Here is a 22,914-nt window from a genome sequence, read left to right on the forward strand (position 1 = left end):
CATCCCAGAGCTCGGGTCTCGGCAGACCAACAGCACCAACAAGCTTGTCCCGGTGGTTTGGAACAAATGGTTGTGGCGCATAAGGGATGCTTCGGCAACAGATGGGGTCGGAGAGTGCTAGCTCGCGCCCTCTTGGAAATCACCGTTGGGCTGTCGAAACGACAGACCTTCACAACGATCGCAGCACCAAGCAACCCGACTTTTGACATTACGGCTAGAAGCCCTACCATAGGTGAACAATGCGATTTTTTTTGTTTTCCCGTCCCTTTATCCCGCGAATTGATCAAGTCCCGTTGATCTGCATATGACTTCCGTACTCCAACAACTCCACCAATCCATCTTATAGACCAGCCGCCCGGTTCGGTCCATCGAAAGGCTAACAGGCGCAAGTAGGATTTGCACTGTTGTCTCCATCCTTAACGCGGGTCACCTTGGAAAAAGTGCCAATATCTCCCGGTACAAGGTCGTGCGGCTTGCACGCGAAGACGGCCCAAAGCGCAGAGGAGGGTCCTGAGAAGCCATCGGTCCATAAATCGATGGCTCATCGCACCAGTATGAAAAAACAAGTATGAAAACAGGGATAAGGCGCCGCTAGCTCGAGGCAAGCCATTGATGTCGTCACATGAAGAACAAGTCCCAGCAACAGCGGCACCGCCGTAGTGATAGAGAAAGTGGCTGCTTCAACAAGGTAGCGATGGCCAGCGAATGGAGTAGCCTCGATCGCAAAGTGGCCGGCCCCTCACTTCTCATCCGCGTTAGCCGATGTTGCGGGCTGGGAAGTCGACGCCTGCTCCTCCGTTTTGTTTGCGACGCTGTCATCGAGTTTGGCCTTTTTGGCACGGCCACTCTCGTGTAGTTCAAGGGCTTCTTTGGCCTCCTTGAGTTCAACCTCGAGCTCGTCCAGACGCCGCTTCAGCATATTCTCCCTCCGGTGGCTCTCCTCAAGCTCCTTCTGCAGCTGGGCGTGCGCCTCGTTGATGGCGTTGAGCTGATTGCGCAGCTGCTCGTCCGCTTCAGACTTGGTCTTCTCCTGGGCCTGCCGATTCGCTTCTTCCTGCTCGAGCTGCTGGATCCTGCCACGGTACAATTCTTGAATTACTTCGAGTTCGCTGACGCGCGTTTTCAAGCTTGCGTTGGTAGCGAGGAGTTGCTCGTGTGTCTGTGGCATGTCGAGGCGGTCGCCGTTCAGCGGGGAGGGAGCGCGGCCATCCGGCCCGCCAAAGCCAGACAGCTGTTGGGCCTGGAATTGGTCTTCGAGATTTTGGTACATCGGCGCCATGTGAGATGCGTAGAGATTTGGCGTACCAGTGCGAGAGATGGGAGAATGTGTATCGTCCAAGACACCATTGGCGGATTTTTGTGAAGCCCTGCGAACACCGGCCGCACCGTTGACTGCGCCGAGATCTGCACCGTTCAAATCGCCCGTCTGAGCAAGGTGTTGTTGCTGTTGTTGTTGCTGCTGCTGCTGTTGCGCCTGGATTTTCGATTCGTGTGTTAGACTTGGGCGGACACAAGAAACCGATGGAGTGTTCACGACTGCACCTTTTTTTGTTTCGCAAGGTCTGGTCGCATCGTTTTGACGCGGTTGCGGCTCTTGATCACATCAGTTTTCAGGGAAATAGGTCGCGGCCGGCCGTGCAGCTTCAGGAAGAGACCGCAGGCGTTGCAGAGCACTGCGCCCGTCTCGTCGCGTCGCCATAGCGGGGTAGTGTGCGTTTCGCAGTTCTGGCAGGTAGGCTGTGAGGTTGCACGGTCGTGGTTAGCCATCGTCGCCATTTTGTCGAGGTACAATCCGTCGCAGAGGCGGCGAGTCGACGATGTAAGTGTCGCGCAAGAGATTAGATGAGAGATAAGGGACGATAAATGGGGATGGCGGAACAAGATAATGATGGGCCGGGCCTCGATGATAAGGATGGTGATAAGGAAATTTTTGACCAGGCGAGGAAGTGGGGCTGCCTTGATAACGGTCACGGCTGGTGATGCAAGGATCGATCATGGCACCAGCAGCCCAGGGCGCCGGCCCCCCCCCCACCTATCCCCATTGCTCTGCCAGCGCCAACGACCAATGGGCAAGCAGTGACGAGCAGTGACTTTGTCATCATCGCCTCACCCAAACATCTGCCGGTGCTGGCAAATCGGGAGCCCGGGTGTGGAGCTCTTCGGCAACTTGAGAAGAGGATATGAAGTGACTGTAGGGCAACTAAAGGTACTGATACTTACAAGATTCCCTCCAGGCGCGGGAGCTGTGCTCGCAGGAGACGTGCCAGCTGGATACATAGCGGGCGCGATTGCGACAGGTCTAAGGCTTTGTTTAGCGCGGAACGGAGACTCGAAAATGTGCTAGAGAACGAGAGAGGACAGAAGGGACTACAAAAGGGTCGATATCTCAACTGTAGCCGATCCTAGGAGTCCAATCGGACAAGCACGGCCGGCCCAGGTAGGCCATTGCGACCGATTGACTGTTTCGCTTGCCTCTCTCGCCAGCTCGCACATCACTTTGGGTACCAACCTTGGTTGTGGGTTATCTGTCGCCGAATCCCCGGTGGAAAGCGTCTGCGGCTGAGGATTGGACAGAGCGGGTGCGAGATTCTGGGGCGCTGAAGCCTGAGTCGATACCGAGCTGGGTCTCGAGATGGGATCGGCTTCGAGCGCCGTCGAGATCGCCATCGCCTGCGCGTCGTCCTCCATCTTTGAATCCTCCGCAGCCTCCGCAACGAAGTCGTTGTGCGGCGGCAACGGCGCGTCGGCCTCGGGAAGAACTTCTATATTTTGTATCGGAGCCAGTTTGGCGGCACGACGCGGGAATTGATCAAGAAAGAGCAGGTAGTGCGTAGACGACACGGTCGGTAGATGTTCCGCGTTGGGCCTGGGATGACCAGAGAAACGCGGCAGACAGCGAAATGGTTGCGCACAATGTATCGGTGAGTCTGAGGCCGGATGAAAGCAGCGATGATGCGCCGAGTCAAACGCGACAATGATAATCACCCGATGAGCGAAACGAAGGGGTCGGAACGAGAGCGTAGATATCAACGGGGCGATGGGTTCGGTTACGCAGCCTAAAAATGAAACAAATGGCACGCGTCCTTATAGCGCCGCCTGTGTATAAAAAATGGAGTGGTGATGAGAGGGACAGAGAAGAAGAAGCTAGTTATGGACTCGAGGTTTGCTAATGAAATGCCGATGCAAGTTTGAGCGTGCAGGGCGATGAAGTCGAACAGTACGTACAACGAACAAACCCAGGAGCTGTGAACGACCGGCGTGCGGGTCCTTCGTCGCCCCAGGTCGTATTCTCATTGGCCAGGATTCCACTATCCCCCACTTCTGAACAAGGGTCGTGAAGTGCTCCAAAAATTTCCAGAAGCATTGCACTTTGCGGTTTACCATGCAGCAGCATTTGAAGAGTTGCACTACGACCCGGTCCGCCTACTGGCCACCAGCAATCGTCTGGCAATACGGAGTACAAGAAGTTCAACACCCAACACACTAGCCACATACCCACTGTCGACCATACAAGATGCCGTCGACACACAAGAAAGATAAGCCGTGGGACACGGACGACATCGACAAGTGGAAGATCGAGCCTTTCACCAAGGAACAGTCTTCCGGTCCTTTCCTCGAAGAGTCTTCGTTCATGACCCTCTTTCCGAAGTACCGCGAGCGCTACCTCAAGGACGCATGGCCACTCGTCACCAAAGCTCTCGAGAAGCACGGCATTGCGGCAACGCTAGACCTCGTTGAGGGTTCTATGACGGTCAAGACGACAAGAAAGGTATCTGACAGCTGCTTCCAGCACATGCACATTCGGGATGTTGACGAGATGAGTAGACATATGACCCAGCGGCAATCCTCAATGCGCGAGACTTGATCAAACTCCTGGCGCGATCCGTACCGGCGCCCCAGGCTATCAAGATTCTGGAGGACGGGATGGCTTGCGACATCATCAAGATCCGAAACCTGGTGAGGAACAAGGAACGGTTTGTCAAGAGGCGGCAGCGGATATTGGGGCAGAACGGCACAAGTAAGCAAGCCGAGCCCCGCCTCCAGCCCAATTGGTGTGGCTAACAAGCAAATAGCATTGAAAGCGTTGGAGCTGCTCACGCAGACCTATATCCTCGTCCACGGAAACACCGTTTCGGTCATGGGGCCGTACAAGGGTTTGAAGGAGGTTAGGAGGGTGGTTGAGGACACGATGCGGAACATCCACCCGATTTACATGATCAAAGAGCTAATGTAAGTGCGACCGCTTGACCTCGAACCAGGACACGCTACGAACACTGGACAGGATCAAGCGCGAACTGGCCAAAGACCCAGCGCTAGCGCACGAAGACTGGAGCCGATACCTGCCCAACTTCAAGAAACGCACGCTATCGAAGCGGCGGAAACCGTACAAGGTCACGGACAAGAGCAAGAAGCCGTACACTCCGTTCCCGCCGGCGCCCGAGAAGAGCAAGGTGGATATGCAGATCGAGACGGGCGAGTATTTCCTAAGCAAGGAGGCCAAGCAGAGAGCGGCGGAGGCGGAGCGGGCCGAGAAGGCCAAGAAAAAGAAGGAGGAGAAGAAGCGGGAGCGGGAGCGCGAGTATGTGCCGCCGGAGGAGGACACGAAGAAATCGAAGAAGAGGAAGACGACGCACGACTGAAAGGGCGTGGATTTTGGTGGAACCAGACGTGCATATGGTGGGGGAGGAGCAAGTCAAATTGGTCTTATCGGTCCTTGAATCTCATGATACACAAGGCAGGCGAAGATTTGACCAGACGGAAGGGCGAATTGCCATAGATGGTGTGTGGCCTTTAGCGGCAGAGATGCCGCTCCGGAGATGAGCCGGGCGCCGGGCAGGTCCGAGTTGTAGCGGTGGATTATTAATGGGTCTGCCGGCTCGGCTCCATGGGGCCGAGGCAACGCGTCATGGGAGCAACCCGCTGGTGCGGGGAGGCGGGGGCGAGCTTGTTGTCCGGCGCAACGGCACTGACTGTAAAACGCGGCACCAAGATCTGAACAGAATTGGGCGGAGTGCGAGAAGCTGGGTAGCGGTCACCAAGTACTGAAATTGTACGACACATACGCTCCAATTACACGACACTACAATTTTACGCAGCAGCCGACTGCCAATTCAACCTAAACCGAAGATGCCATACTCGCTCACAGTGAAAAAGATTGAGGGGAAGCCCGGACAGGTGTACTACCCGTGAGCAAACCCCCCCACCCACTTTCCCCCTTCTCCCTTAACCGCATCCTTAAGGTCTGACTTACTCGTAATTCTACCGCCTCCCGACTAACTTCTTATTCTATCCCCCCCCCCCTTCTCCAGCCTCCAATTAAACACGGTCCCGATCCCGACGCCGGGCCCCAACCAGGTCCTCGTTAAACTCGCCGCGGCGGCTCTCAATCACCGCGACCTCTTCGTCCGGCAGCACCTCTACCCGGGCATCTCGTTCACGAACCCGCTCCTCGCGGACGGGTACGGCACCGTCACGGCCGTGGGCGCCTCGTGCTCCGCCGCGGCGCAGGCCCTCCTCAACAAGCCGGTCCTCCTGCTCCCGCACCGCGGCTGGGCGTCGGACCCGGACGGGCCCGAGAACCTCGGCCGGGACTTTGTCATCATCGGCGCGTCCCGCGGCACCGACGCCGGCACGGCCCAGGAGTACATCGTCGTCGGCGAGGACGACGTCGTCCCCGCGCCCGAGCACCTGACCGCGGCCGAGGGCGCCGCGCTGCCGCTCGTCGGCCTGACGGGCTGGCGGGCGCTGGTCAGCAAGAGCGGCGGCAACGCGGAGCCCGGGAGGAACATCCTGGTGACGGGCGTCGGGGGCGGCGTGGCGCTGCAGGTGCTGCAGTTCGCCGTCGCCCGGGGCTGCAACGTGTGGGTGACGTCCGGGGACAAGCGCAAGATCGAGCGGGCGGTGGAGGAGTTGGGCGCCAAGGGCGGGGTGTGCTACAAGGACGCCGACTGGGAGAAGCAGCTGGGCGGCCTGCTGCCCGGGGAGCGGCCCTACCTGGATGCCGTGATCGACGGGGCCGGCGGGGACATCGTGGGCAGGACGGTCAAGCTGCTCAAGCCGGGCGGCGTGATTGTCAGCTACGGAATGACGGTCGGGCCCAAGATGGACTGGCTGATCCAGGCGACGCTCAAGCACATCGATCTGAAGGGCTCGACGATGGGGTCGACGAGGGAGTTCAAGGAGATGGTGGACTTTGTGAAGGCGCACAAGATCCGTCCGGTGGTCAGCAGGGTGGTCAAGGGGCTGGATAACCTGGAGGGCATCGACAGCCTGTTCGAGGACATGAAGGCGGGGAGGCAGTTCGGCAAGTTGGTGATTCAAATTAGCGAAGACGATTCGTCGTCCAAGCTGTGACCGTTGAAGGGACTTGCTGATGACGGCTAGAGATAGAGATAGTTCGTTGTTTGTTATTTTTTTTTTTTTTTTTTTTTTTTTTTTTTTGCCCTTCCATCTATATAACTTGAGCCTGGCGTCGTTCATGACTCTGCCAAGTATTAGTGCGCACTCTCATCATGCCCGAGCCCATCTCAGCTTCCAGATTCTTATATGTCCTTTTTTTTTTTTTTTGACCCCTTCCCCTTGCCTGTCGCTCAGAGTTGCGACAGCAACAGACCTGGTTCTTGAGCCTTCCGGAACCGCGTGAGTTCGCCGGCTCTTCTCGCTCTTCCCTACCGCCCATCTCCCATCACCGCCAGCTCCCTCTGCGTCGGCCGCCTGATGCCCTCAAAGTGGCCGATCCCGCCCCGTAAGGAGCCGCCGTCGTTCCAAACCCAGACCCTCACGATCCCCTCCCCGACCTCTCCGGTCTCCACGTCCGGAGTGTTCATCATGACCGGCCACCCCTCCAGGCCCAGCTCCTCGTCCCGGTCGGTCACCCACCCCATCTGACACCTCTGCCCGCCGCCGAGGAACCGCCGTCCCCACTCGGCAAAGACGGCCGCCAGCTGGTCGGCCGTGAACCAGGTCACGTTCGCCATCCCCGCCCCCGCGTTCTCCCCCTGCACGACCGCCCCGCGAAAGACGGCCCGCAGCTCCTCCAGCGTGGGGACCCGCACCGCCGACCCCGCCTCGCCGCCGGGATCGGAGCCGGGCCCGGAGGCACGACGTGCGCCCAGCTGATGCCGCATGGACAGGATGAGCGCGTGGAAACCGCACTCGAGGTCGGTACCCGGCGTGGGCAGGCGCACGTATTGCCCCTCCGGGAAGGCCTCCCAGAAACGGTGGCGGGCGCGGAAGTAGGCGGCGTAGCGAGGGAGCGCAGAGCGCGGGTCCGGCAGGATGTCAACCGCGCGCGACACGGGGAGGGGCCGCGTTCCGTGCTCGTCCTCGCTGGTAAGGGGGGGCTGCGTGGCGGGCATGATCCCTCGGTTCACTGATGATGATCTCGACGAAAAGACAGTGAGTGAGTGGTGGGTGTTGACGATAGAGTGGGATGAGAAAAACGATGGTGGGTTCGGTTTCTTGTTTCAAAAAGCCGCTAGGTGAAACGAAACATTGGCTTTTGTCTTTTTTCTCTTCTCGCTGGACCGTTTGTTTATCAGCCACCGCCCCGCTGTCCGGCCCGGCCATCGATCGGCAGAGGTGGGGTCCCGGCCGGCGGGCCAACAGATCGTACCGGGGAAGTTTCAGGTGGGAATGACGGGACAGTGGCCCAAGCCGGATCTGCAGCTCGGAGCAAAAGCCGGGTATGTCTTCGGATGCGGAATACACACTTGCGAACGCTTATCCGTTAGAATTGCCCGTCATACCTACATACTGTGTATGTAGAACGAGACCGAAATGTTTCATGCTGCGTCATCAACCACGGCGCGCGAAACAATGGAACGTAGTAGAGTTCGGTAACATTGATGCAGCCTCCTCTGCGCTGCTATTTCTAGGGTGGAAGTCTTTGCAGGCGCCACAGTGTGTGATTTCAGGTTGCACAGGCGAGAGTGAAGAAGAACACACACACACACACACACACACACAAAAAAAAAAAAAAAAAGCAGCAGCCTCGGGGAAAATGTTGAGGTTGGTAGAAGAGCTTGGCCCTGTAGAGGCGAGACGCGGCTTCATCGGTGCTACCAGTGGTCTCGGATGGTGGTCCCTACGAGACCTAGAACGTAGCTGCGACCGAGCACATTTGCGCTGCTGTCCAAACAAGAAAGGGCGGCCCAGGAGGTGACCACCCCATCACACTACCTACCGAGCACATACATACATCATTGCTTGACACCTGTGAACCTAGGTACCTTAATGGAGGTTGTCACTGGAGCACCACACGGTTTGTACATACACGACCGAGACGGAGAGCGGAGCATTTGGCATGAGAATCAAGAAAAATTACAAGTTTTGAGAGAGCAACCATAGCGAACCCGTGTTTAGTTCAACAACTCCCAAAGAGAAGAACCGAATGCGGGTGAGGAAGAAAAAAAAAAGGTGGGTAGCCGTGGCTGCCCGCCCGCATCGCGTAGATGGCGAACCCCTGCCGTCTCGGAGAGACAAGCCAGAATTAAAAGCCTGCCCGAGACGTACCGAGGACACCAGGCAGCCGTCAGGCCCGCCCGGGCCCCGAGTCGCAACTCAACTCCCAACCAATGCAAAACAGGCGTTCCTCACTTCGTGTGCGCGTAGACGGAGCCTAGTCCCTGCCCCGGGGGCCCGCAACGAGCCTCCCGCCACTCAACCATGTACACACCGCCGTTACCATACACCCAAGGCCCCCGTTGTGTCATTCGTGATGAATTTTGTAAGAGACAGCCTTCCCACGGCGCGGCTCTCACATTATTACGCACTTGCAGCAGCCAGACGGTGCGTCCTCGTCGGCAATGTCCATCTTGCCCATGCCAGCGCCGTTGTGCGAGAGACCGCCTCCAGGGGTCGGCCCGCCCTGCATTTCGCGGTTGAACCTCCTGATCGCCCGGACGACCTCGAAGAAGGCCTGCTCGACGTTGGTGTTGGTCTTGGCCGATGTCTCAAGGAACATGCAGTTGAACTCGTTCGCGAGTGCCTTGCCCTCTGCAAGCAAATGCCTCGTTAGCACGGCAAACCACCACCTTGCGTAGTTCTCGCCGGGACCCGTTAGCGAACGTACCTTCGACCGAGACTTTACGCTCGCTTGCCAAGTCGAGCTTGTTACCGACGACGACCATAGGGAACACATCCTTGTCCTTGACGCGCAGAATCTGCTGTTGGAAGGTCCTTATCTCCTCAAAGCTCTCACGCGACGTGATCGAGTAAACGAGCAGAAAACCCTCGCCAGTGCGCATGTACTGCTCCCGCATCGCTGAGTACTCCTCCTGGCCGGCGGTATCCAACACATCAAGCAGCGCCACCTCGTCGTCAACAATGCATTGCTTGCGGTACGAGTCTACCACCAGTCAGCATCACCTCGCCACATCACAGCAGGACGGTTATTGCGCACCCTCGATGGTCGGGTCATACTCGTCGACGAAATGCGACTGGATCAGCTGGATTGTGAGACACGACTTGCCGACACCACCGCCGCCGACCACCACCAGCTTGTATTCTCTCGTGAACTAAAAGCGTTTAGACGTGAACTGTCAGCCAATCAATCCTGATAGTGGCACCAAAAGGCGGCGCACGACCGCGAACACGAAACCGAGCGATAATGGCTAGTCAATTGGCCGGCGAGAAGTGGAAACAGAACACACCTTGGATGCCATTGTGGGCTGTGGATTATGGAATGGATTGAAAAGAGAAAAAAAATGAAAGACGACTTCCGACCACGGCTGCTCTATCAGCAGTAGTCGTCGAAGCTCAAGCTCTGCTAGGGACGAGAGCCGTTCTCTTCCTTAGGACGTCGAATAATTTCGCTGACTCGGCAACCGCGCACGGGATGTCTCCGGGTGACTGTTGTTGGCCGAACGGGTCGAAGGGGGATCCTAGGACTGACGTTCCTCGAGAGGGAAAGAATGTCGTCTGTTGCGCGACTGGAGTGACGACGCGACCGAACACACACCCCCTTTGGATTCTGTGGGGATCGGCAATTCGAATTTCTCTAGAAGCGCCGGGGGGGGGGGGGGGGTTCGCTGTTGGCTTGCCTTTTTTGCTTCTGGCGAAACTGGTTCGCACTGGGCTTCTACTTGGTGAATATCGGGCGAGCGTCGAGCAGTGGTGATCCCGCGACAGATCAATGGCCCTGGTGTTGCAAGAAAAGAACACCGCACAGAGAGAAAGGGGGGGGAAGAAGCGACCACCTCGAAAGGTCGGGGGTTGTGCTGTGATTCGGCTGGGAAGAGCTGCAGCGGCGCTGGCCAGGGAAGGTTAAGTTCGGAGACACGGGCGCGCAAGAGACGGAAAGCAGGCAAAGGCTTGGGGGTGGAAAGGGGTCCGTGTGCCTTCCCGGGGGGGGGGGGGGGGTTGTGGGTCAGGCTCGCCGGTTTTGTGATTGGCAAATGGGGACGGCGCTAGACGGTGGGGATAAAAGGTACCCTGTGCGGACCGCCCCATCAGCTCGCCTTGTCCAGGTTTGGAGCGGCAGACGGCAAGTCGGTTCTTGCGCTCTCGCACTATGGTAGACTCGGACCGAACAAAATCTCGACCACCAGTCTCTAGACCGACTTGATATTTCCCAGCTTCGCGTCAAGACGGTGCAAAATCACATGACTTGGCTCTATAGTCAGGTCATGACCAGAAGAGCTCGACCTTCTTTACAAGCACATCCTTGTGAACAGTGGACCTAAGTTTCGAGGAAAGACGCCGTGTCAACCCCACATTCACGTCGCCAACCTCGTGGCCCAGGCTGCCCCTGGACCGCTTACTGGTTTTCGATATCAAAGGAGCAAGCCCTGCCTTTGGCGGTCCAAAACGTTACACATGGAGCGGGATTTGGAGGCACAAGTCACGGACGTCAAAGGACACATACCATTCCATATGTGAGACCAATTCGAGCGGGTTGGTCTTACCAAATGATCGAGATCCAGTGCTTTCTAGGCGTGCTAGGCACGGAATGCGGAGCGGTCCCGGCCCCGCCTTGCTGCAGGATGCGAGAACGGCTGCCCGCATGGTAAGATCCAGAGGATGCGGCCAAGCCGTAAAAAAAGGTCTCTGCTGCTGGATGCCGCATGTATCGTCGACACAAAAGGTCTCTGCAGCCTCAACGCGCCGCGGTGGGTAGGGCTGACAACAGCTTGGAGGACGCCTGGTGGTCCTGATATTAGTAGGCTCCCCCACCAGTTGAATTACTATACTATACGGATTATACGGATACTTTGCTCGGTCGAAGACCCCTTAATAGGGTAGCTGTGCCATTCTAAAGATGGCACCTGTCACCTGATGATGACTCCCGTCCTAAACACCCAATGAAGATAATTATCAAGTAAGATGGTGGCTTCCAGGAGAACTGTGCCGTACTACGGCCGGGGAATAAGCCTATATTTGGCCACAAGCCAGTGTATACTAATTACCACCTTTTTCATTCGAATCACAGCGGGACATCCTCCTCCTTCGAGCGAGTTTTGTGGCGAGACGGTACATTGAGACCATGCATACTCACCACATCAGACGCCGCCGTGTGCCCGCATGCCATCATCCTCTCTGAACGCTAATCGGCGAACATCTCGAATCCAAGTGACCAATCACTTTGCATACTCTCGCAGGTTCCAGTACGACCAGCTCAGGGCCCTTCCCCGCCGCCGCAACCGCGTTCCAGCCGAGGCTCGCGACCCCTGGTGAAGGTTCCGAATATCTGGGAATCACCGCTTCCTGGAACCTCGGCATGAAAGGCTTCTTGCAAGTATACCTACTGTATATGGCAGACGCGAGCGACCAAGTGCTTATCATTGACAAACCCATGCGATGAGTAATCTGTACGGACTGTACACACATAATTACAACCCAAGTTATCGCGAACCGGGGGAACACACTTCGGTCTCCGTTTGAGAAGCACGGGTGACACGAGACAGGGAATGGGCTGCTCTCTGTTGAGAGCTCCCCACACCTCATATTGCAACCACTTTGGACTGTGTTTGTGGGGAACACATCACTCGCTCGTTTGAGCTGGTCGGGGCAAACGGGCAGGATGGAATCCCGAACAACTCAAGTCGCTTTGTTAGCTCGAATAATTGGCTTGCCAATTATCCATAACTAATCCATATACCGCTCTCCAATCATTCACAAATCACGGAAAGGTCTTGAGCCGGTACGGAGTACTGCGGAATGTACGGACTGTACAGTACATAGTTACAACGTAGTTGCCCGCGGCAAGCTTCTCGATACACTAAACGATGTGGGGTTCCTCGGCCTGTGCGCGCTAGCTTCCTTTAAGTAGCTCGCCAGAGGACCCCACCAATTGCGAATGAAACTAAAATCACATTCAGGGGTCCAACGCACCATCTTCCACGGCTCCGGTGATGTGCTCATTTCCCTAAACGATTCCAAGCGGGAGACCCCTAGCAGATAATACAAACGACTTTCCGAGCTCTCGCACCCCATGTTGTGCGAGCCCCCTACTCTGTACGGATGTATGTATTCCGACAGACGAGCCCTTTAGTTATTTCCTTCTGGAAATCATCTAGAACACGGGCCCTTGCAGCAACGCCGTCGCTTACCCGCCCTGGGGTTTGTCGGATGGGGTAGCCGATTCATGGCACCGAAGCGAGACCGATCCCCATCTCTACACAGTAACTACGCGGTACATACACTAGTGATAGCACAAGTAGCTTGTTCCTAGATTACGCAGTACGGAGCAATGTTAGTTACACAGTAACGTTAGCAGCTATGCTTAGGCGAATAGTGTGCTGTGTAAACACTGCTCTGTTTGTAGTTCGCGTTAGTAACTATACTGCGTAGTTATAACGAAATTCTTGTCCGATCGACCCATGATTATCTCTTCTTCTCGTAGCGCCAGGTGCTGCCAACCTGCCATGGTCACTCCTCCGCGTCGCTCATCGCATCCTCCTTTCCAGTCGTCATCAAAGTCCCCTTCACATAGTGAAGGACCTCGGGCGTGATGGCCTCTAAAAACTCTCTGTCTCTGTACAACGCCATCAGTCACGCCCCTTCTCAGCACAGCACACCACGAAGCATGGGTAGAAGAAAAGACGGGACTTACCTCCCGACGAGAGTAACAGTGTTCCTTTTCTTGCCCCACTGGGGATAGCTTCCGACCTTAACACCCTTTGGCTCGACGCGGGCAGCCAGCTCCGCGAGGTACTCGGCCACCTCGCTCTCGCCCAGCGGCGTCGAGATGCTGATCCGCGTTAACCCCTTGCCCTCGGGATCGGACAAACGGGGCAGGATGATGGGGGTCAGGCCGTTTAGGAGTTGTGTAACTACAGCAGGATTCGCCACTGGTCAACACGGCCATGACTGGAGCGGGCGAGGCTCTGCGACAAAGAGCTGGGGAAGAGACCTACACAGCTTGGGCACGCCGGGCAGGATATGCACATTCCCATTGACCACCGCAATTGGAACCCATAGGTCTTTGCAGGGAAACAGAAACTGCTCCTCGAGGGGTCGGCTGGTGTCGGTGGGCAGCTCGACCATGCGCAGCTTGGCCCGTAAGGCGGGCGAATCAACGTCCCAGTTGAATTCGGGCTGGCCCGGGCGCGGCTTAGAGAGCTTCTTCATCAGGGCATAGGCTTCCTTGTGCAGAATCAGGGGCAAGCCGAAGGCCTTGGCGATCGACTTGTAGGTGATATCGTCATGTCTGGATGCATGAGGTAAGCCTTCGTGGAATAGAGTGAGGAGGAAGCGGGGAGGAGGAGGAGGAGGAGCTTACGTTGGCCCGATGCCGCCGCTAGGAAGACTCAACATGACGGTACTTGCTGAAGAGGACCGGATGGGGGACGTACCTTGTCACTACGAGGTCGTAGCGCTCGCTCATGCGGCGGACAGTCTCGATGATCTCGGCCTCATCGTCCTCGATGACTTCGACACGCTTCAGGTTCTGCCTAGGGCATTAGGGGGTCTGGATCGCGACGTCTTACGTGGAAGGTGGTGACGGGGAATGACATACAATGCCCAAGTTAAAACACCACTTGGCGACGTCGTGAGAATTGGTCTATCTCCTCCGTGTTAGCCTGCTGCACCTCCGCGGTCATGCTGGGCTTGCTTGCTCACATCCTTGATCTGCAGTTCCGAGAGTCAGCGCCGGCGCCATAGCCGTACATCCTCTTGACCTGCCTTTCCACCCAGGACCTCGTCGCCAATGATGAGACAAGCTGCCGTATGAATCTTCCTCGAAGCACGCTGGCTCGCCGTCGTCTGGGATGCCATGGTGCCGTTTCCTAGGATATCTCGAAGACCAGCAGTGACTGCAGCAGACGAATGGCCGAAGTTAGGCAGCGGTCTCGAAAAATGGCGTGCCACTTGGGATAGGCGCGAAAACATGGGGGCGCAGGCTGCCTAAGCACGCAAGCTTAGCAACGTTACCAGTATGATCTGTTATTATTTGCACTTCAAACAGAAAAACAGAAGAAGGCAAGCACAATGCGAATCCGCTGCGGCAAGATGGAACCTTGGAAGCGGAACACACCACTGGGCCCAGCTTCCCTCCGTCCCATCCCATGGGCTCCGCTGCGCAGTGGGACCCATATTCTCGACCACGTCTTGAATGCGGGGCATTCTCGTAAGCTTCAACCCCCCCCCCCCAAACAAACTTCACTCTGCCCGAACGCGCGCGACATCCGGGTTCCTCTACCTTGGGTACCTTAGATAGGACGAAACCTGACGGTTCCTCGCATACGACGGCATAGCGAGCTGAAGTTTGCAAAGTTATTGCTGAATCGTAAGAGGGTGCTCCCATAGGATCTGGCCAACATGGTACGCGGCCACTGCCCCTCCCGTCGCGTCAGCTTCTGAGCTGATGAACCTACCATCCCGCACAGAGCTCCGAAGCAAGGCTATACACGTTCTCGCAAGAGACCAAAGACCACCTGCGCAAGTTTCGTTTGGGGACATCGCGGGCCAGCGGCCCTCAAGCCGTCATTTGTATGTATGTTTGTCTGTCCGGACAGCAATTGCTCACCTTTCGAGCTCAATCCTTTCTACCTTCCTGAGCTTCCTTCCTCACTGGGAGAACCCCCCCCCCCCCAAGAGGGCCATGTACTGTAAACAAAGCTAACCTCCCGAGTTCCTATTGTTGGACGTAGATATGATTGATAAGCAAACCAAGGAGATCCGCCAAGATGAGGACCAAACGGTTTACACGTCGCTCGAGGAGCTGGCCGACGACCTGCCGGACCATTCGCCGCGGTTCATCCTGCTGAGCTACCCCCTAACGCTGGTAACGTAACCCCCCCTCTTTTTTGGCTACCAACTCATGCATGGAAGTCAAAAGTGGACGAAAGCTAAAGTTTGTGTGTCGCAACCAACTCAGGCTTCCGGTCGGCTCTCCGTTCCCTACGTCATGCTCTACTACCTGCCGACCACCTGCAACAGCGAGCTGCGCATGTTGTACGCCGGCGCCAAGGAGCTGATGAGGAACACGAGCGAGGTTACGCGCATCATTGATCTGGAGAGTGCGGAGGAGCTGGAAGAGGTGCCTAGCAAGTTGGCATCTGCTTGAACCGCACTTGGGGATGGGGAGGGAAGAGGGACGAATATTCGGGGGTGGGAACGAGGAGAGCAGAGACGTGGGTGGGGTGGGGTGTTGGCATTACGAATCATGATAATTTCCTAGGCACCTATCTTCTTCTACATGGGGCTGTTGAGGGTATCTCGAATCTATTCCTCCGGCATGACCTCCTTGGGGTCCAACCCAAGCTGCTCCGCCAGCGCTCTGACCACCTGCTTCAGCGCGATACACGCGGGACTGGTTGGGTACCAGTCGAAGAAGTTCTTGCCATCGTCGCATGACATGCCCAGCCTCGGGTCCAGCGGCACCGCGCCCAAGAAGGGTATCCCCATCTCGGCCGCCAGCGCCCTGCCCCCGCCCGTCGTCGCCTGGAAGATCTCGGTCGCATGCGTACAGTTGGGACACACAAACAGCGACATGTTCTCGACCAGACCCAATATCCTGATGCCCGCCTTGCGGCAAAAGTCAATCTCCTTGCGCACATCCAAGAGCGACACCTCCTGCGGCGTCGTCACCAAGACCGCACCCTCGATGCCGCTCTCCTTGAGGAACGTGTTGACGCTCAGATGCTCGTCGCTCGTCCCTGGGGGCGTGTCGACCAGCAGGAAATCCAGCTCCCCCCACTCGACGTCCTTCAGGAACTTCTTGATCAGCCCGTTCTTCTTCGGCCCCCGCCAGATAATGGCGTCGTCGCGGTTCGGCAGCATGAACTGGATGGACATGACGGCCAGGTTGTCCTCGGCCCAGACGGGCGACCACCCGGACGAGCTGACGTGGACCGTCTCGGCCTCGACCCCGAGCATCTTGGGAATGCTGGGCCCGCAGATGTCCGTGTCCATGATGCCGACCGTGTTGTCCTCGTTGGTGGCGAACGCCTGTGCCAGCTGCGTGGTCAGCGTGCTCTTGCCCACCCCGCCCTTGCCGCTGAGCACGAGGATCTTGTGCCTGACGCCCGCGAGGCGCGCCGTGATGAGGGGGATGTCCGGGTCCGGCCCCTTAGGCGCCGAGGCGCATATCGCTTGGTTCGGGCAGCCGGCGCATGAGTCGGCAGTGCCTGCCTGTTCGGATTCGGGGCCCGGGCAGTGTTCCGGCTCGGGGGCGACGAGCTGCGGCTTTTGTTTGAGGGGGTTTGCGATGACGTCCTCTACAGGCTCTGGCGCTTCTAGCGACGGCGCCATTGTGAGCTCGGCGATGCGTTGCAATAAAGGGGCGAAAGGGGCGAAATATCGTGATGGGAGAATAATGGAAGTTGGTCTTTGGCTTAGAAATCGCCCATCATTCCCACCCCAATGGCGCGGGAGTTTGTGGTGGGGCTTATCTTATCACCTGGGACGTGGGGTCGGCGCTTGCGCTTAGCGGCGGAGCGCCTTTCGCGATCCCGGACACCCCACGTTTCCGTCCCAGCCCCATGGGCCGGCAGTCGATGGAGCCTGGAAAATCACTTGCCCTGACGGCCGGTCCGGCAGGGCACAATGCTGCCGGATGACCATGTCTACTTGTTCAGTGCTAGCCATGGATGACTGCTGACTGTCGGTGGAGAAGTAGACTTCTAGTTATACAGTAATTATACTTTACAGATCACGAGAGGAACTTCCAGGAGTGTACCATACCCGGATAGTATATCTGTTCCTCAGGTGGGAGAAACTACAACTGTGGAGCGAGACATCGAAGGACAGCATAAATGCAGAGCTCCGCTACGAATTCAAAGCTGTGTGATTGAACGGACAACAGCCATATTGATCCCTGAGTCACGTTGACGCTGGCTCGAGACCACCAATTCCATCGATCCTCGCCCTCTGAATGGACGTTCGAATCGATGACTGGCGACGGGCTTTGCTGTTCGGCGCGGCGCGATCTCCAGGGACGATACGAATGGCGGTCCGCGCTCGCTTCACTGTTTTCAGTGGCTGATTCCGTTCCGGTGCTGCGTAAGTGGCCGTTGGTGGCCCCGTGAGTCACTGCGTCCTGAATCGGAGAGAAGGGAGTTGCCGTCCCCATCATGACCTCCGTTGCACGATAGAAGGACACGATATTCCACGCCCCAGGCACGTTGACGAGGCGACAATCGCCCTAGAGACCGCAATGTTTTCTGTGCTCGGCGACTGATTGGGCATCAGTCTTGCGCCAGAGCAGTAGTGCCATTGGGTGACACCACTCTGAGGGTGTGCTCATCGTCGGGCGTCTATGGCGCTTTCCAAGTGCGGGGGTACGTTGGGTTGTCATCGGCAGCAAGGTGCAGACTCGAACGGGAGGAATGCAGCAGTTTTCAAGGCTGGGCCATTCGTCAACGGTCGGGAAATTGAAGGCGGAAAAAGCGTGCACATCCAATTGATCGCGGGCGCAGGCGGTAGAAGAAAAGGGCAGCCTGTCGGAAGCCGCGACATATGCAGGAGGAAGAGATTGGCGACGGCGAGTGGCAGGTCGAACAGAGAGAACTGGAGCCGTTCTGCGGGACCCTGCAGCATGTGCTCACCTGACAGCGTGCGGGAGAGGAAGGTTCGGCGTGTTGCGCTAACGTGCGACCCCTGCCGGGGCCCCTCAAAAAAGCAGCCGGTTGGTTGCCATTGGGACCACGCACCTCGACGTTTCCGGACTCCCACACCCCAGAAATGAGGCACCCACGGCTGCAACCATTGCCCGCGGTTGCCCCATCTCAGGTTGTCGCCGAATCGAGAGCGCGAGCCCAACGCCGTCTGAAGCAGATAATAACTCGAGTCGTTGCGGCTTCTTGCCCGGTATTGTCGGAGCTGCATGCCAGTCCTTTGACCCTCCATGACGCGTTGCGTTTGTCGCACCTCCTGCCTGCACGTAAACAAGTAAACAATCAACGCATGACGCGCGCCACCGGTCGTTCCCCTCCAAACCGCTGCGCTGTTTTGCGCTCGTGCCAGACTGTCGATGCATCTGAGGATGATGCCAACAACGAAGAAGAAGCTGGGGTCGATCGGCTTGTTTATGCGGCAAGCCGACGGGAGCGTGGTCGCTGGTGGTGGTGGCCCGCAGGCCGGGAGCACTAGCAGCCCCCGGGCCGCCGGAGGGCCAGTGGGCCACCCTGCCCCTGCTTTGTCAGGCCCGGGGTCTCGAAGCGCGAGCGCGACGGGCCCATCGCAACTTCCGCACTTATTACAGCCACCCCACGAGATTGTCGCGGCTCGGCAAGAACGTCAACTGCCTGACACGCCTGCAACTTCCAGGTCAATACCCGTGCCCAAGATTGGCCGATACGCGGCCACGTCCCAGCCAACCGCGCCCATCGTGCCCATGAGCCTCCCTTCGCAGCATCTTCACCCAATGCAGCGGAGCAGGACGTCCGCCTCAGACACGGCACGTGAGGCCCCGCGGGGCCACAACGCCTGGGAAGACTCGACCGTGGCCTCCATGTTTGGCGACAACGAGAGCAGGGCTGGCTCGGAGAGGCTTCGTGTGCCCCAGGCAGGCCACAGCCGCCACTACAGCGATGTTCCGCCGCCGCAGAGGGCATTGCCCCGCCCACCCAGCCGCGCCCAGCACAAGCACGACGAGACGCTGCCGTTCGTTATTGGCGAGAACGGCATGCTCAAGGTCATCCCGCCGCCCAGTGCTCAGAAAGCCCCCGAGACAGCTCCTGCCCCATTGGCTCTCAATGCCACGCCGAGTGGCGATATCTTCGACGACCAGAGCGTCAGGCAGGACGAACCTTATCATGAGGCCCGTCGGCTCTTCGAAACGCCCACCAAAACCAACGGGCTGAGGCGCACCAAGCTCGCGTACCGGGAGAACCGCGATCTCAGAAGCAACGCATCACCAGAGCGGGTTGGCCCGGGGTATTCGCCCGAGTCGCAGATCGTGAGCCTGTCGCCGGAGAGACAGACGGAGGCGGGCGGCCACATCGACAAGATAAGGTTACAGGAGCGCCTGGCACGCGAGCGCGAGCGCCAGCGTGAGCGTGAGCGTGAGCGTGAACGTGAACGTGAGAGGGAACGGGAGAAAGAACGGCAGCGGGAGCAAGAGCGGAACATCCAGAATCAACAGCCGAATCCTTTCGAGACCCTGACGCCCGTCGACTTCGACGATCCCGACTTCAACGACACCAAGGCAGCCGTCGTTGCGTCAAGTTCTGCCATCGACGCGGACGCGCTCAAGGAAGCTCTAGAGCGCACTCCGCGGGCTAACCGGCAACCACAGAAGCAGATGTTCGCACCGCAGAACCACAACAACCTCCTCGGCGAGGCTTCCCCGCCCCTCGGCCGCACAGCCAGCCGCCGACAGAAATCACCAACCAAGGAGCTGGCCCCGAACGCAGCTCCCACCACAATATCCCGGAAACGCCGCCAAAGCCTCGACTATAACGACGCCGAGCTGCACTCCATGAGCTACTCAGAGCTGCGCAACCAAGATTTCGACTTTGACCCGCAGACCGCAGCGCTCCAGCAACCGTCTCTTCCGCCAACAGGGGGCAGCATCCAGGAGCGGCTCGAGCACTACAAATCAAAGGGCACTCTCGACCAGCACCAGTTCTTCACCCAGATCTCGATAGACGAGTGGGACGAAGCGGGCGACTGGTTCCTAGGGCAATTTGGAACCGTCATGCAGCGGTTGAGGGAGGCGCGCAGGACAAAGCGGCGGCTAGTACAACAGTATGAGGAGGAGATAGCCGCGAGAGAAGAGGCAGTGCGCGGCAAGATCGAGAATATCGGACGAACGCTGGAAGAGCTCAAGAAGGAGGGTCAGACGATGATGGAAGGGAAAGATGTGGATATGGAGTTTTAGGTAATATATGGCGAATGGATGGTGATTGCAGGAGTGAGTGCCCAAGGGGGGCGGGGAAGGCGCGGCAATGTCGCTGCATGGTAGGGGTGTGTATATGAATGATTTCCGGTCGATCCTGTTCTTCTGCTCTTTTTTCTCCCCAACTTTTCTTTTTCTCTCGACTCAGCTGGGATCATGACCGAATAGCTAACGAAAACCAACATTCTTATGACCTAACGACATGGCTGACGATCTAACGACATGCTTAACGATTTCACGACAAGAATGGGATATACTGCCAGGCGGACGGGTGTTAACGCGCTTGTTTCATGGAGGTAAATCGGAGCTGCATTCTTACATGGGATGCGGTGAGGTATGGGCAAAACAAAAATCATACACAGGCGATGGCTAGGTATGTAGGCTCGCTTTCTTTTTAATACGCACTAGAAAAAAAAAGGAAATGAAAAGAGATCATTTTTTTTTTCTCTTGTTCTAGATCTAGTCAGGTCTAAATCACCATGCTCTCTACAACCCTCCGATCCCTCCCTACCACAACCCGGAGTTGGCACCCATGCTTTCCTGGCACGCCCTCAAAGACGCCTCGCCGCACCCCTTCTGTGAACAGCTCGTACGCGGGGTAATACGCGTCCACAAACTTGACCACCTGCTCCTCAGTCATCCCGCTTCCCTTTTCCCGCCGCAGCTGCTCCTCCTGCTCCGCCCGCCAGGCGTAGACGTACTCGGTGTCCTCGGCGTCAATATGGATGAAGGCATCCAGCGCCCCGTTGATGACCCGGTCATAGTCGGCCAGCCGGTCGTTGACGAACTGCAGATGCTCCAGCTTGTGCCGGTGAAGGGTCCGGGACTGGCCGCCACCGCCGCCGCCGGCGCTCCATCGGGCGGCGAGGGCCGGGGCGGCCAGGGGCCGGAAGCCGACGCACCACCCTTCCAGGATCAGCACGCGGGGCGGCCGGGCGGGCGAGGTGGACGGCCAGGTGGACGGCGGCGCGCGGTCGCCCAAGCCCGAGAAGGCCGACTTGTCGTACTGCGGGATCGGGATCGGGTGGGAGCCGGCCTTGAGGGAGCCGAGGAACGCGGTGAGGAGGGGGATGTCGTGGGTTCCTGGATAGCGTTGCAGTATGAGGTTAGCTGCTGCTTATTATTATTGTTATTCCCCCCCCCCCTTCTTTTTTTTTTTTTTCTCTTCATATTTCTCTTTTCTCCCAGACGGGGGATCAAAGACGGAGAAGGAGGGTTAGGGGTTGCGGAGTTGGGTTTGTCGCACTTACCGGGCTCGCCTCTATACTGCACCAACGCGTTATCCGGGTGTGCTGCCGCCAGCGCGAGCTGGTCTGCGTGCGTGAGGTAAAAGTCGTCGATGCTCACGACCAAGGTCGGCAACCCCTCGCGCTCCTGTAGCGTCTCGGCCAGGGCGCGGACGAGCGTTGTCTTGCCGACGCCTTGCACCCCATTCAGCCCGACGATGAACGGACGCTGTTCCGCTCCGTCGGGATGCTGTTTCCGGTGCTCTCGGATCTGCGACAGGATCCAGGGGATGATGATGGGCGATTTGTCGTCGACCACGCGGGTCTGCAGAGGCGCGTCTGGCGCCGGCTCCATACTTTGCACTTCAAGAGATGAGAATCGCTTGTCATTGACTCGAGTCCATCAACCGTTCGCAAAGTGTCATCCTATCCCTGGTGTCATTCTAGCATGCCTGCCTGGACCCAGTCGCTGCGGTTGATCGCCAGTCTAGTAGAGATGGCGCTGGTGCGCAATGACGCCGAATCCCAGCTTGGCAGCGCATGCGGGGTAGATGCAGTGGGTGGTACCTGATTGAATTGGGGTAGTACATAGTACTCCGGACCGCGGGGAACTTGTTTCGAGAGTGTGGGGATCACATGGTAAGACATAGTTATATGATGGAGCGGGATTCTGGTAGAACTGTGGCACATCAGATACAGTAATCCGTACATATATAACCCTCAGTACACCAAGCTTTTGGACGTCACAGACCAATGGGGTGACGTTCAGGTCTCATATTTTTGCAATATTTTTGCAAACCAGTGCTTGAAATTTAGAAACCGCGCAATCTCCCCGTTGAATCTTTGCATGTCCTTAATTCAAACTTGCCATCCTTGCAGAGTTCGACCGGTGACGGGCTTGAACCTCGAGGGATGCTGGGGCCACCGGACCCGGGTGCAGCCACTGGCCTCGGTCTGGCATTGACATTGCGGTCTCCTGGGCGGGCTACTCTTCCCGGCGTATCTTGGACTGCTCCTGTCAGTAACCGGTCGAATTCAGGCTCATTGCGAAATATGCCAGCAAATACGCGAGTCTCGTACCCTCCGTGTGAGATGTTTCGAAAATGCTTCCAAAATGTTGCGCCGGCACTGCCGTTTGGAAAAGGTCACCCGCAACGCGAAACTCGACTGATTGGCTGGTCGGTGACCGGGCACAGGCTACGGCGAGTTGCATGTGAAAATGGCCCTGCGTCACGGTGGAGCCCGTTCAGTGGTTTCGGCAGCATCCCCCGCTCTCGGCAATGCTGGCTAACAGTGGGGATGGAATGCGCGAGGCGAAGTACCAACCGTATTGCCTCGGCTTAACACGCCGGCAGCTCAGTGCTGGCAGCACTTGCCGACGTCAAACGTGCTCCCGCTTAT

At 57.6% G+C, this 22,914-nt stretch overlaps 10 protein-coding genes across 10 annotated transcripts; 4 read left to right on the forward strand and 6 right to left on the reverse strand.

Annotated features, from left to right (window-relative positions):
• Positions 1-739: 739 nt before the first annotated feature.
• P884DRAFT_200055 (uncharacterized protein) lies at positions 740-2,688 on the reverse strand (the record flags this gene model as incomplete). Its single annotated transcript, XM_069438270.1, has 4 exons — positions 740-1,462; positions 1,543-1,737; positions 2,221-2,299; positions 2,510-2,688. The coding sequence occupies 4 exons, from the start codon at positions 2,686-2,688 to the stop codon at positions 740-742; spliced, it is 1,176 nt and encodes a 391-aa protein (XP_069297776.1).
• An 826-nt stretch (positions 2,689-3,514) lies between these two features.
• On the forward strand, positions 3,515-4,640 carry P884DRAFT_277333 (uncharacterized protein; the record flags this gene model as incomplete). The annotated part of the gene is made up of 4 exons (XM_069443061.1): positions 3,515-3,769; positions 3,826-4,018; positions 4,074-4,230; positions 4,283-4,640. 4 exons carry the CDS (start codon positions 3,515-3,517, stop codon positions 4,638-4,640), a joined length of 963 nt encoding a protein of 320 aa, XP_069297777.1.
• Positions 4,641-5,127: 487 nt separating this feature from the next.
• Positions 5,128-6,354, forward strand: P884DRAFT_199693 (uncharacterized protein; the record flags this gene model as incomplete). Its single annotated transcript, XM_069438246.1, has 2 exons — positions 5,128-5,186; positions 5,310-6,354. The coding sequence occupies 2 exons, from the start codon at positions 5,128-5,130 to the stop codon at positions 6,352-6,354; spliced, it is 1,104 nt and encodes a 367-aa protein (XP_069297778.1).
• Positions 6,355-6,504: 150 nt separating this feature from the next.
• Positions 6,505-7,780, reverse strand: P884DRAFT_259188 (uncharacterized protein). Its single transcript, XM_069441320.1, has one exon. The coding sequence runs from the start codon at positions 7,356-7,358 to the stop codon at positions 6,669-6,671; it is 690 nt and encodes a 229-aa protein (XP_069297779.1). The 5' UTR covers positions 7,359-7,780; the 3' UTR covers positions 6,505-6,668.
• Positions 7,781-8,758: 978 nt separating this feature from the next.
• P884DRAFT_277336 (ras family-domain-containing protein) lies at positions 8,759-9,665 on the reverse strand (the record flags this gene model as incomplete). Its single annotated transcript, XM_069443062.1, has 4 exons — positions 8,759-8,997; positions 9,074-9,349; positions 9,404-9,518; positions 9,654-9,665. The coding sequence occupies 4 exons, from the start codon at positions 9,663-9,665 to the stop codon at positions 8,759-8,761; spliced, it is 642 nt and encodes a 213-aa protein (XP_069297780.1).
• Positions 9,666-12,870: 3,205 nt separating this feature from the next.
• P884DRAFT_199519 (MoaB/Mog domain-containing protein) lies at positions 12,871-14,220 on the reverse strand (the record flags this gene model as incomplete). Its single annotated transcript, XM_069438236.1, has 7 exons — positions 12,871-12,976; positions 13,055-13,274; positions 13,359-13,651; positions 13,724-13,741; positions 13,797-13,891; positions 13,961-14,005; positions 14,113-14,220. 7 exons carry the CDS (start codon positions 14,218-14,220, stop codon positions 12,871-12,873), a joined length of 885 nt encoding a protein of 294 aa, XP_069297781.1.
• Positions 14,221-14,598: 378 nt separating this feature from the next.
• On the forward strand, positions 14,599-15,583 carry P884DRAFT_242710 (GMF family protein). Its single transcript, XM_069440283.1, has 4 exons — positions 14,599-14,766; positions 14,832-14,934; positions 15,096-15,229; positions 15,323-15,583. Exons 1-4 carry the CDS (start codon positions 14,764-14,766, stop codon positions 15,509-15,511), a joined length of 429 nt encoding a protein of 142 aa, XP_069297782.1. The 5' UTR covers positions 14,599-14,763; the 3' UTR covers positions 15,512-15,583.
• A 3-nt stretch (positions 15,584-15,586) lies between these two features.
• P884DRAFT_259192 (P-loop containing nucleoside triphosphate hydrolase protein) lies at positions 15,587-16,767 on the reverse strand. The gene has a single exon (XM_069441321.1). It carries the CDS (start codon positions 16,696-16,698, stop codon positions 15,670-15,672), a length of 1,029 nt encoding a protein of 342 aa, XP_069297783.1. The 5' UTR covers positions 16,699-16,767; the 3' UTR covers positions 15,587-15,669.
• A 1,363-nt stretch (positions 16,768-18,130) lies between these two features.
• Positions 18,131-20,704, forward strand: P884DRAFT_259194 (extracellular mutant protein 11-domain-containing protein). The gene has a single exon (XM_069441322.1). It carries the CDS (start codon positions 18,419-18,421, stop codon positions 20,267-20,269), a length of 1,851 nt encoding a protein of 616 aa, XP_069297784.1. The 5' UTR covers positions 18,131-18,418; the 3' UTR covers positions 20,270-20,704.
• A 3-nt stretch (positions 20,705-20,707) lies between these two features.
• Positions 20,708-22,020, reverse strand: P884DRAFT_223152 (P-loop containing nucleoside triphosphate hydrolase protein). Its single transcript, XM_069439548.1, has 2 exons — positions 21,538-22,020; positions 20,708-21,370 (listed from the first exon to the last, which is right to left on the reverse strand). The coding sequence occupies exons 1-2, from the start codon at positions 21,866-21,868 to the stop codon at positions 20,757-20,759; spliced, it is 945 nt and encodes a 314-aa protein (XP_069297785.1). The 5' UTR covers positions 21,869-22,020; the 3' UTR covers positions 20,708-20,756.
• Positions 22,021-22,914: the final 894 nt, after the last annotated feature.

The sequence above is a fragment of the Thermothelomyces heterothallicus genome (assembly GCF_042370625.1).
Source record: "Thermothelomyces heterothallicus CBS 202.75 unplaced genomic scaffold P884_scaffold_10, whole genome shotgun sequence".
Taxonomy (NCBI): domain Eukaryota; kingdom Fungi; phylum Ascomycota; class Sordariomycetes; order Sordariales; family Chaetomiaceae; genus Thermothelomyces; species Thermothelomyces heterothallicus.

What these genes read in the sequence shown, in the direction of transcription:
- P884DRAFT_259188 (XM_069441320.1), bottom strand. Translation starts at nt 7,358, where the DNA reads ATGCCCGCCACGCAGCCCCCCCTTACCAGCGAGGACGAGCACGGAACG.
- P884DRAFT_242710 (XM_069440283.1), top strand. An exon ending in CGGCCCTCAAGCCGTCATTT is followed by an intron (nt 14,935 to 15,095) that starts GTATGTATGTTT and finishes TGTTGGACGTAG; the next exon opens with ATATGATTGATAAGCAAACC. An exon ending in TGAGCTACCCCCTAACGCTG is followed by an intron (nt 15,230 to 15,322) that starts GTAACGTAACCC and finishes CAACCAACTCAG; the next exon opens with GCTTCCGGTCGGCTCTCCGT.
- P884DRAFT_259192 (XM_069441321.1), bottom strand. Translation starts at nt 16,698, where the DNA reads ATGGCGCCGTCGCTAGAAGCGCCAGAGCCTGTAGAGGACGTCATCGCA.
- P884DRAFT_259194 (XM_069441322.1), top strand. Translation starts at nt 18,419, where the DNA reads ATGCATCTGAGGATGATGCCAACAACGAAGAAGAAGCTGGGGTCGATC.
- P884DRAFT_223152 (XM_069439548.1), bottom strand. Translation starts at nt 21,868, where the DNA reads ATGGAGCCGGCGCCAGACGCGCCTCTGCAGACCCGCGTGGTCGACGAC. An exon ending in GCAGTATAGAGGCGAGCCCG is followed by an intron (nt 21,371 to 21,537) that starts GTAAGTGCGACA and finishes AACGCTATCCAG; the next exon opens with GAACCCACGACATCCCCCTC.